Genomic DNA, 12,541 nt, shown 5'->3' on the forward strand with positions numbered 1-12,541 from the left:
TGCAGGAAATAAAAGTGTAACTTCTACTTTCCCAGCGTAAATTGCAGGTTCGACTGCATTTCGCGGTGATATTTGCAGCAGACGTTGCCGCACGTAATTTGAGCACATCCTATTTTTCTACTCGGCGTCCTGTGCAGAGTATTCAGATAAGCTTCTAATAAGCGTCACGCTGCTTACATTGACTGAAGCCAATATTGTTTCCAAGCTCTTTTTGGAACCGACGCTCGCTCGTCTTCCCGTCTGTCTGAACTCATCACTTTCACGAGACGGGAGCAGAAAAAAAAAAAAAAAATGGCGCCGGCAATGATCTATTCTCATTTGCATCAACCCTGAACGCATCAAAGGCACTATATCCTCAAAGCACTCCGGATTGTATATTCATTTTATTCTTTAGAAATATTCCTGGGTTCTTTATAACTGCACCGAGCTGACGCAAGCGCTGCCAAAAATGTTCCTGTCGCTGGACAGCGTCGGCGATAAATTCCTTCACTGTCGCCCGTGTTTGTTTTTGCTTTTTCCATTGTTAATTTCACACTTTGCTCTCTTGAAATGCCTCCAAGGCAGCAATGGCATTTGTTCACCACCACCCCCCCCCAAAAAAAAAAAAAAAAAACTTTGCATGTTTTCCATTTTGTGTGTACTTTATATTAAGCTCAGTGGCATTTGTAAGGAAGTGACTGCATGCCATGCAGATTTGTACGGCTATCAACAATGTGCAGGGGACTACTATTTTTGTGACGCAGGGGGTGACGCATGGTTCAACTGCTTAAGGATGAGCTTATTTTCTTTTTATTATTGTCCACTCACACAGACACCGACACACCGAGATAGACAAACTATTTTGGGCCAGGAAGGACAGCTGCTTTGGCATATCAAAAAAGCTTATTTAAAAAAAAAAATTGGATTCCTTTCAGAATTGCTGTTTATTCTTCTCCAAATAACTAAATAATTGTGGTCCTAAAATGTCACAAATATTTACAAAATGTGAAAAAAAAAGTGTTCATTTTAAAATTCGAACCCCCTCAAAGCTTACTCTGTAGCGCCCTCTAGAAAGTTATAAAGTATTAGCCCCGGCAACTGTTTAACCCATGGTGTCAGCATGCGCACAAATTTTTTTAAAATAATTGTGTCAGCCATTTTGAGTTGAAGCAGCCATTTTAGAGTAATTCCAGGGTTCGTACTTTGTTGAACTCCTACCACTGATCTGAATGTTCGACTGGATTGCCGATAGGCCAAGACTTTTGAAGTCGCGAGGCCGCCATATTGCTCCTCCCAAGAAACGTTTCTCAGCATACGATCCTTTACATTTACGGTATTGAAATTGGAGAACATTTGAGACAGTAGCCTCTGCCAAATCTAATATTGGTGCTTAACTCTTTGACTGCCAAAAACGTTAAATAACGTTTAGTAAAATACTATGGAGTACCAAAGACGTTAAAAGACGTTTGTTTCAAAACAGAGGCGAAACTAACCATTTTCTATTGTTGATTACTGAAAAACGGAATAAGGTAGAAACAAACTTTTTTTTCTGATGAAAGATGAGAGTCCAATCTTTCATTTGGTAGTATGTGTGTTTCCATAGTCCAAACACATAATTTTCTGTGGACCTTGAAAGATCAGTCAAAATGCTTAAATCAGCTGGCACCCACGGCATCCCTTTTCTGAAAACGTCTGGCAGTCAAAGAGTTAAGGAACTGAGCGATAAAAGAAAAAGGAGGTCTTCAAAGCAGCACATACCGTCCACTTGTTAATTTATAAAAATATATAAATTGTTAAAAAATTGTGACCACCCCGTCCCTATACTAACTGCCTACTATATGTCTAATCTTTACGTATACCATATAGTTTATACAGTAGTCTGCTCGCAAGATGGGAGGAGCAAGATGGCCGCCCTGTGACTTTAACGGGCGTGTAGGGGCAATCGACTATCCAGTCATATATTCAGATCAGTGACGCCTCCTAGGGAATTAGCACAAATGGGCCCCCATTTCAGAGGCGGCCATTTTGTCCTGCGCACTTGCTGTCGACTGAAAATAACATCACAACTTGATTTCTGAGTTTGGTCATGTGACATTTACAAGCTGAGCCGTGATTGGTCATTACTTGAGCCTTGCGCAAATGTGATGCTATTTTCAGTCGACAGCAAGTGTCAGTACAAGATAAAATGGCCGCCCCCCTGGGTGGATTTTTCTGCTTAATTCATAATCCACAAAGGCAATATTAATCACAATACCCTGAAATAAAATGTTTGACTTAACTTTTCTTTCATTTCAATTTCTGACTACAACAGTTACAAATGTCGCCCTTTACAGTCCATAAATGTTAGGAATTTTCGTGGAGGTAAAATGAAGGTTGGAGGAAGTTTGAAAGAACAACCAAACTTTAGAAAACATATTAAGGATTGCGCTACAAGTCATGAAACACCCAAAGGGGTAAACATCCACAATGAATATACAGCAAAACTGAAATCACTCTAATGTTGACAGCATGGAAAATGGTAGCAAGCGTCGTGGATGTGTCAAGTAGAAATATTTTTGGGGCCCAAACGTTGTTTTCCAACAGCTAAAAAAATGTTTTTGGACTCAAATGTTGGGAAGAAAACAGAAGAAGCATGGATTCTCGAGCTGCCTCTCAGACTCCATTAAGGCTGATGGCGCCCCCGTAAAGCGTTCCGGTGCTCTTCCCCGCTTATGTTCAATCCCGCAGCCGGTGCACAAAGTGACGTTTGAACGTGACACATTCAGGCCACAGCTGGTTTCGCCCTTTTGTGCGCTCATACTTCTGTCATCTCCGCTTCGTCGCCGGCGTAGGGAAACGAAGACGGAAGCTTCGCAAACGCGGATTCGCGACTGCAAAAGGAGGCAGGGAACGTCTCGGGGGAGCGGTCCATGGTACTGAATAGAGACAAGCGTGGCGTTCTATATGTAACGCTGCGTGTGCACGTGCACGTGCGGTCAGTGGGTTTAAGAAGAGGGAAATGTGATTCCTCTTCACAAAGTACTGCATGAAGAATACTTTCACAATATGTTACTCTACTGTATGTATATATCACACTGAGTGCCATTTGTAATATTTTGCCTAGCTGGTGCAGCTAATACAGTATATTAGCATGATATTAGCATATATTAGCCCCTGGGAACAGCATAGACACAAAGGTATACTGTACTGTACTACGTACAGTAAGCAGTAAATTATTCTTCACAGAGTATAACCTGTGACTATTATTAGATTATCCGTCTGCCCGTGTTGCTGCGCTTTATTTTCTGATAAGCATTCCTAACAACACTGCCACGTGGATGCTAATTGTTAGCCGATGTGCCCATTGATGCTAGCATTAAGCTAGCGGATGTTATATTTAAATACTCAACGTGTGATTCTCCTTTACGTTTAAGTTTGACAGTAACCTTCAGCTAAGAGTGGCAATCAATAATTTGAAGCCTCTTTAAAAAATAAATAAATAAATAAAAGTTGAAAAAATATAAAAAAACGAAATATAAAATAAATTAATTACTACTCATAATATCATAAATTCTGCAAAGCTTCATAAAGACATTAATTTATTAAACATTTAATTGAATTACTGTACCTCCCATTAATTGAAATATGAAAAAAAAAATAATAATCTATTCAAATCAGGGTTATTATAGTTTTGGAATTTTCATTTTAGTTTTTATTTTGTTTTGTTTTGTTTTTTTAATTTAGTTAGTTTTAATTAGTTTTCAGGCTGGTTCTGTTAGTTTTGATTAGTTTTAGTTATTTTAAAAAATGCTTAGTTTTAATTTCAGTATTTTTCGTATTTAGTTTTCTTTCTTCTTTTTTTTATTGTTTTATTAACTAATTTTTACCGAGCGTTGCAATTCGGCTGAGTTAAATGAAACGTCATCTGAAGGTGCTTTTCTATTGGCAGCTGCTCGATGACGTCACTACAGTGTGATACACTTTCAAACGTCCTCATTCCGGTTAAATAAACACACTTAAAATCATCCCCAAAGGCTCATGCATTAAATTAATGACCAAAGACTAAAACAAATGACATTTTTAGTTTTAGTTTTGTAAACATAAAATGTAGTTTCAGTTTGTTAATTTTTGTTTTTATTTAATTTCCTTAGCGAAATTGTGTTTTGAATTGTTGTTTTAGTTTTTCCGCTAGTTTTCGTTAACTTAAATAACCTTGATTCAAACACTATTATATCATTAGCTCGGTGGCCAAAAGAGTCCTATGAGAAAAGAAACAACGCTCAAGTGTGGTGTCATAAATATTATGACAGGAAATACAAGACACAAAGCAACAACAACTCAAGGTTATAAAAAAAAAAAAAAAATCCTTTAGGAGATGAAGAAAGATGAAGAAAGTGACAGATGGGCATGTCTTCTTATGAGAGGAGGAGGAGGAGGAGGAGGAGGAGGAGGTTGCACATCCACCCAGTAAGTAAATGTCAGCGAGGAGTGTCGGTCCAATGGGACGGGCGTCACACGAGTGCCGCGCTTTGTGCTTCTGTCGCTGGCATTCATGTGCTCCCTGCAGCTCCACTAGGTCTTTACTACACTATTGCTTTTCATTTTGCTCCATGGACTCACTGTCATGCTGACAAACCGTAAAAGAATAAATCAGATAAATACTGGATACATGATGTACGTATATAGAGTGTTGTGCACAAGTGTCAGCTTTGTTGTCAGTTAGAGCTATATTGCACCCTTGCTGGCGGTGTCAGTAATTAAGATTCCATTGCATTTAGCAAAAGACGGCTTCCTGTCCGCTATATAGTCGCCAGCTTTTAGGCTAGATGCCCCATTTTTTTTTTTTCATCCAAAAATGGATGATTATTTTTTTGTTATCTCTTCGTAGGCTATAACTGACTTTGTTTTGCATTGTAACAAAAGCTTCCAAGGTGGAAGGAATTATGAATACTGAAATAGGAGTCAGTGTTAGTACCAAACCTTTAAGCTTCAGCTAGAAAGAAGAAAAAATGGCAGAAAAAGCCAACTGAAACATCTGAAATTTCTTTGGGGTTAATCAGGCACTTCGAATGTGATTGGTTACATACAAATCCCACTAGCAAGTGGGTGTGCACACTTGTGCAACCACACTATTTGCTGATTTTTATTTTATTTACTCTCTTTAATTCATTCAAACCCAAAGACGTGTAAACATGTTTTTTAATACTTTGTCCTTTACTCGCCCAAAACGTATTTACACAGTTTTTATGTTTCGTTTACACAATTTTCACAGTTTTTTTATGTGTTTTTTTTTTTTATGCAAGAGCAGAACATAAGGCTTTGATGCAGCTTCTGACAAAGAGGTGGCTTAAAGCAATGGTAGTTATTACAAAAAAACAGCCAGCAGGTGGCAGTATAAGAGTATAAGCGATCAGCCAGGGCAATGTTGCAACAAGCTTTTTTGGTCGTTTTTTTTTTTCACCAGGAATGTGAATCATGTTGAAACTTATCTATATTCTTATGCTAAGTGCTGCAAAATGGCCTTTGAACATGGGTGTGTAGACTTTTTATATTCATTGTACACTACTCACATAAAGTTGAGCTATTCGGTTTTCAGGTAGAATTTCAGCACAGTATGAATTAGTTGGAGCTCAAAAGTGACATTATTTTGTATAAGTCAAGTTTAGAGTTGAGTTTTGTGTGAATTGAGATGTGATCATTTAACATATAAAGATATGATTGTAATGTTACAGCTTTTTTTTCGTGTTTTTTTTTTTTATGCAAGAGCAGAACATAAGGCTTTGATGCAGCTTCTGACAAAGAGGTGGCTTAAAGCAATGGTAGTTATTACAAAAAAACAGCCAGCAGGTGGCAGTATAAGAGTATAAGCGATCAGCCAGGGCAATGTTGCAACAAGCTTTTTTGGTCGTTTTTTTTTTCACCAGGAATGTGAATCATGTTGAAACTTATCTATATTCTTATGCTAAATGCTGCAAAATGGCCTTTGAACATGGGTGTGTAGACTTTTTATATTCATTGTACACTACTCAGATAAAGTTGGGCTATTCAGTTTTCAGGTAGAATTTCAGCACAGTATGAATTAGTTGGAGCTCAAAAGTGACATTATTTTGTATAAGTCAAGTTTAGAGTTGAGTTTTGTGTGAATTGAGATGTGATCATTTAACATATAAAGATATGATTGTAATGTTACAGCTTTTTTTTCGTGTTTTTTTTTCTGTATTTTTTTCCCCAAATTACAACATATACAGTACTACAGTATACTGTAGTAGGCCATTAAAAACAATGCAATATAATGCTTCATATGCTTAATATTAACCTATTGGGGCTCCAGCTCACCTGTGACCGTAATGATGGATGGATGGATGGATGGATGGATCTCTTACATTCGAGGAATGCGGCATCGGTGACATTTCTCGCTCCTCGTAGCCATTTTTCCAGTCAACTGTTGTTGATATTGAGCGCTGCTACCTTTCATCTCTCAAAGGTTCTATTCCCTCCTCGAGGCCGATGTGCAAGTATTGCATTGTGCGGAAGGAAGGCCTGTGGGTGGGAAAGTAAATGAGCAGAAAGTGAGGCTTATTACCGAGAAGGGGAGGGCCTGTAAAAAGAAGACATTTCTGAAAAACAAACAGCTGCGAGAGAATTGTTGCAGTGACTTAAATTCGGCGCAAGTGCGTTTGAATAGAAAGACGAAGATTCTGGCTTTTCCCCCCCGAGTGAGGCCGTAGGAATTCAAATGAAGCAGCTCCGAGAGTGACAAGACTGTCCATCAAATCGCGAGTGGGATTTCACAGAGGGATGCTGGCGTCGCCTTCATTCATGTGGCAGGTGCAAGTCCCCACACACAGGTACTTTTTTCATTGCATCGAAATGTGGTATCCTAGCAACCAGGCTGTGTGAATAAAGCCCCAGGCCCCGCCGCCGCTGCTGCAGCCATCAACATGGCAATTGTGACTGAGCCCAAGAGAGACATTGAAATGTTTAAAAAAAAAAAAAAAAAAAAGTCAAGAACATGCAGTTGTTCGAGCGAAGGCTGATGACTCAGCAGGAAATGCATTTGAAGTTTTGATTTCTTTTTTCATTGAGCTGGGTTCTCAAAATGGATCTTGGATAATTGTGGGTAATGCATTTTGTACTTAACTAACTTAACACTTCAGAGTCTGTACTGGTGCTTTTTTGCATCTTATAAACTGTGCACATGGGTGGAGTTTTCTTTCTTTTGGTATTTTCCTCGACTTTGCACAAGTAGAATTGTGCGCGAGGGGTGAATGCGCAGTTTTGGGATGGAATGCAGCCGACTCCCGGCCAATTGAAGCAGCTCCTTTCATTCCCAAAAATCAGGGTGGTGGAATCGCACACATGCACGTTAAGTGGGTAGTTGCAGACCGCCTTGCACCCTAATTGTGGATCTTTATGTCCCCTCTGTCTGCACCCTTAGTTGTGATGCGCGGTCAACGGGTTGCTATTAAAGTATTTTCGATAGTGATGTTCGATGAGACTTTTTTTTGACACCGATACCGATACTCACATCTTCAGTATCATTAGTAACTAGGCTTGCTCTGGAACGAAAAAATGATAACGAGTGTGACACACTACTACTGGAAACCGTTACCTGCCTACACATTGAGGTGACAGTCAGAGAAATGCTGACCTACTTCACATCATGTTCAGAGCACAGCTGCTCGGTGGCATCCTGACTCACCGCCAGCATCACCCTTCGCTCGTCCCCTGATGCCGTTTGCCCTGTTATTCCAACCCCGATGACTGCATGTGCGCCACTTGCAAGCAGTGCGGCTCGGTTGTGATTGACTTGAGGTTCAATCGAACCCAGGTTAAGAACCACTGCCTTTTACTTTTACCGCCGAAAACGTTTTATGACATACTGTACTAAAATCCAAATGAATGCTGCCAAAAACGTTAATTGACGTTTACTAGGGGGGGGGGTTCTCAGTGGTTATTGCAACTTGTTGCGCAGCGCTGCCTAGTCAATAGGCTTGTGAAATCAAAAACACCCACTAACTATGGCCAGCAGATGGCAGCATTGCATCTCTTTTCAATGGGCTCCCGGTAGTATGAAATTACAATGAAACATGACAAATCTGATGAAATAGAACGTTTTCAAAGATGACGTGAATGATTAAAGCCTTTGTCACATTAAATCTAATTCACAGAGCGTCACTAAACCAAAATATTAGTGCCAAAGTCAAAGTCAATGTCACAAAAAGCTTGTTTTCTCCTTATTTTTTCAATTTTCGCTCAATGTCACTCAAAATTACCTATTTTCTAATGTTCATTACTAAAGAACGGAATAAGGTAGAAACATACTTTTTTTTTTCTAATGAAAGAATGGAACGCGATCTTTCATGTGGTACCTGCCATGTTTATGTAGTCATAGCACACAAAAGTCTGTTTTGCCTTGAAAGATGTGTTAAAATGCTCGAATTCTGCAGGCACTGTTGGGGTTGTTCTTTGGATAGCGTGTGGCAGTAAAAGAGTTAAGGGGAGTACAAAGGTGCACTGTACAGGAGGAACAAAATGGGGACTGCATGGAATTTCCATTGTTCTCTGAAGGCTCCCATGCCATCCAAAATCCATTTTCCCCCAATGTTTTTTTTATGTATAAAATAGGTCAAAATGAGACTGTGACATGATTTCCGTTTGACTTGTGTTTGCATCTAAGCGAGTGAGTATACAAACACGGCAGCAGCTCCTCACTCCGATTATGTTTGATTTGTATCACTTGTGCAAATAATAACAACGGAGAAAAGAACCACGAAACATCCAAATGAATGGCACATTCCTTTTCTTATTTAAGTTGACTTCAGAGACATTTTGTGGGGAGAAAGCATATCTATGTGTGCGTGTGCGTGTGTGTGTGCGTGTCCTTGGCTGTGGGTTGAGGTCTTGGGAATCAATCAATGCACAGGATTGTGTGAAGAGGTCATGGAGACATGCACCTCTGTCGGGGTTTTGTTTTTTCTCCCTTTCGCCCGCTCTCTGTCATCAACAGCTCGCCTCCATCTTGGAACGCACACACAGATTGTTCCGCTAATGATAAAAGTCTTTGACTGTGTGCAGTATAAGACTAAAAGAAAAGAAAGATTGTAACACGTCTTCACTGCAATCTCATTGATATCAAACTCGTGTTCTGTCGTCTTGTTAATTGTATACGTGACACAAAGTAAATGTTGGTAACTGAACTTTGATTGTGTTTGGAGTATACAAAATACACAACTCTGATTAGATGAACACATTGCAAATGCAGTTGGGATCTGTAATTTCACACCGAGGTGTTGACGAGCAAAAATTGTTTAAATTTATATTTGAACGCGGGAGTTTTGGGACGTTAACCTTAATGCTCCACATTTAGCAACAGAGCCCATTCAAACTGTTTGGACAAGGCCAGAAAAGGGGACATAATGAAAATTGACTTTTCAATTGCTTATACACAAACAGCTGAGTCTCTAGAGTGCCTTCCAACTATCACATATGAAATATCGGTTCTTTTATCTAAAATGCTCGCTAAACTAATAACAACAACCAGAAGACTGCATATTCTCAGTTGAACTATTTACTGGATGACAGAAATATCGAGTACACAGCTGTGGAGCCTTATCTACTGAATATGGAAGAAGGTCTAATCTATTCAAAATAGTCCCTACTCGTATACTGTCTTGGCCGCCCACCCACACAGAGGACGGCTCAGCCTAGCCCATGTGAAAATGTGTGACCTGATGGTCTTAACTGGTTTCAACTGGATAAGTGTGCCAGAGTGCATGCAGATAGATAGAAAGGCGCCAAGCCAGGTCAGATCATAGTGACACAACGGCCTAGCTCAAGTCAGCTATTGAATTATTAAGAGCCATAATCCAACAAAATTAACAAATTCAAACCCCAAATTGTATAAATAAGGTTTTTTTTATATATTTTGTTCTTCACTCCCAAAATGTTTTTATATGTTTTTTATGGGGGGGGGGGGGGTGTGCTAGAGCATACAGAAGGCTTAGATGCAGCTTCTGACCCGAAGAGGTGGCTTAAAGCAATGGTAGGGATTACAAAAATGGCCAACAGGTGGCCACAGAGTATAAGAGATCAGGAAGGGCCATGTTGCAACAACTTATTTTCCCCAGTGTTTTCAGCAGGTTGTGAATAATGATGAAACGTAGCTATATTCTAATGCTAATTGCTGCAAAAACAAACACAGGTAGTCGTTTTTTTCCTGATGAAAGAAGAGACTGTCATCTTTCTTTTGGTATGTTCCATGTTTTTATAGCAATAAAACACAATATTCTGGCCCTTGCAAAATCAGTCAAACAGCCGGGAGCGAAGGAGGTTGCTTCAGAGAAAATGGCTGGTAGTGAACGAGTTAAATGAGCAAGTTAATCTTTTTGAGCAAGCGCCATTCGTTTGCAGTTTGGACATGGAGAGGTGAGCATCAACTGTTCAGAGTCCCAAGAAGGATTCAATAGCTCAAAAAATGTCACTAGATTTGATGCTCGATGTTTTTTTTGTTTTGTTTTTATTTTATTTATTTTTTATTTATTTATTTTTTTTTGGGGGGGGGGGGGTTGTCAACACTGAGCTTGTTTGGTCATGAAAGTCATATTTGACATTTGCACAAGATAGAACCACCTGCTAAAACAGTATGATTTCAAAGATGTCTAAACCATTCATCGCTTAGCAAAAATAATTATGAATTAATTTGGTACTCAATTAGTTAATTGTTGCACCTCTAAAAAAACATGTTTATTTACATTGATGTATATTGTTTAGTCTAATAGTTTTAATTGTATCAGTCATGAATTAAAATTTAAAAAATGTGATTTTTAAAAAAATAAATAAAACCAAAATTTTATTTTAACACTTGAGGGGTAAAATAGCTAAATTAATTTAAACATTACGGGACTCTTGATAAGTAAATAAATGTGGGCCAGATTAAAGAACAGAGTGGGCCATCTGTAGCCCCCCAGGCCTTACTTTGCTCAACTCCCATTTCAGCACCAATTATTTTGCCTAACAGCCCAGCTTTTGTAGATGAGCCTAATATTGGAAAGCATTTTTGTTATTTCCATACAAAGAAGGCGTTGCTTTGTCAGATTTTCTGGGCGTCGTGATCATATTTAACCTCATTAAATGGATGGGAAACAAAACAAAAGAAACAAAATGCAAGGCATCCAATCTCCCTTCTTTGTTCTCTAAATGAAAACGGATACGTTGCATTAGAGCAGGGTGGAACAGGGGGGGGGTGTGGGGGGGTGTGGCCTGCCATGCTCCTCTCTGCAGTGTTGTGCAGACAACATAAATCATGCAGCGTGGCCACACATCAGTGATGGATGGCCAGAAAAAGAAGTAGGCCAGTCGACATCACTTGTGATCTGCGGCTTCACACTGGATCCAAGTCACACAGCTTATATATATCGTACCCGCTCCCCCTCCCTCCATGTCCTTCCACTCTGGCTCGCCCCGATGCGAGGCGGCGTCGGGGTAAATTCAAGACATCCATAATGGAGACATGATGTTCCGGCCTGTGGACAAAGACGACTCGGGCGACTGCTGCACTCAAAGTGAAATAGTGACAAGAATGTGATCTAGTGCAGCTTTGACTCGGGCTGCGGAGTTGACTTTCAAGTCGGCGCCATTATGTTGTCTGAGAGACATTTAAAGTGATCCCTACCGCCATCTAGTGGTCAGCTAATAATTTAGTCATTTTTAAAAACAGACGTTAATAAGTGTCCAAAAAAATATATTTTGTGCCGCATTAAGGTATTTTTCTAAAATAGAATCGTAGGTCTAGCAATGATGAATTATTTTACATGGCCGTAGTCTTACCTTACTAGAGCCGCCATCTTCCTGCTACGGTAGTCCAAAGGACAACTTCGCGAATGTAGTTGGCCCGGGTGGTATTGCATCGCGTGTGGGACCCAATGGGTCGACCGCCGCTAATCTTCCGCAGCTGGGGCCTGCAGGTGGTCGTCACTAACTCCAGTGATTCGTGCCGGTCGCTTGTCACTTCCTGCTTTGCTCTTGCAAGCTTTTTTTAAAAAAATAAAAATAATTACTAGCTCCTCCCACTAGCCGCTCTCGTTAGCCGCTCCAGCTTATGGCTCTGATTAAACTCCCGCTAGCCGCCCTTGTTAGCTGCTCCGGCTAATTCCGGCTCGCTCGCCGGGCTTCACGACGGCTGCCAAGTCGCCATCGCTCGCCGAGATGCTCGTTTGCATGCTTCTGCGTGCTTCTAATGCTATTCTTTGACCACTAGATGGTGCTAGGTATCACTGAATGTCCCCTTTCACACATTCACTGCCATAGACGGCTTTAGACGTCAAAGATTATTTTTTACAGTGAATGAGTTAAAAGTAGCCTGCTAAATAAGCTAGCGCACGCAGGTCAAGATGTTTATCATACTAACGAGAACATTTCTCAATCAAATGAGAGAATTTTCTCATTTCTCATTAGGATGAGAGACATGTCACTTTTTTTTCCCTCCCCCATGTCACTTTACCGGCTCCGTATGGACAGGATAAAACTATCATTTTTTCCGCAGTGTTTTCAACAGGTTTGTGAATATTGATGCTAATTGCTG

The 12,541-nt window shown here is 40.0% G+C and overlaps 2 protein-coding genes across 3 annotated transcripts in view; one reads left to right on the forward strand and one right to left on the reverse strand.

The window, feature by feature from the left end:
• dph1 (diphthamide biosynthesis 1) overlaps window positions 1–12,541 on the reverse strand; it is a 241,276-nt gene that overhangs the window by 127,956 nt on the left and 100,779 nt on the right. For both annotated transcript variants that reach the window (XM_077566298.1, XM_077566299.1), the window contains exon 5: window positions 6,295–6,498. In XM_077566298.1, coding sequence (XP_077422424.1) covers window positions 6,295–6,368 — 74 coding nt within the window. In that variant the 5' untranslated portion in view covers window positions 6,369–6,498. The remainder of the gene's footprint in view (window positions 1–6,294; window positions 6,499–12,541) is intronic.
• The window catches only part of rtn4rl1b (reticulon 4 receptor-like 1b), a 160,068-nt gene that overhangs the window by 52,386 nt on the left and 95,141 nt on the right, over window positions 1–12,541 (forward strand). The gene's annotated exons all lie outside the window — the stretch shown is intronic.

Source organism: Vanacampus margaritifer, chromosome 5, assembly GCF_051991255.1.
Source record: "Vanacampus margaritifer isolate UIUO_Vmar chromosome 5, RoL_Vmar_1.0, whole genome shotgun sequence".
NCBI lineage: Eukaryota > Metazoa > Chordata > Actinopteri > Syngnathiformes > Syngnathidae > Vanacampus > Vanacampus margaritifer.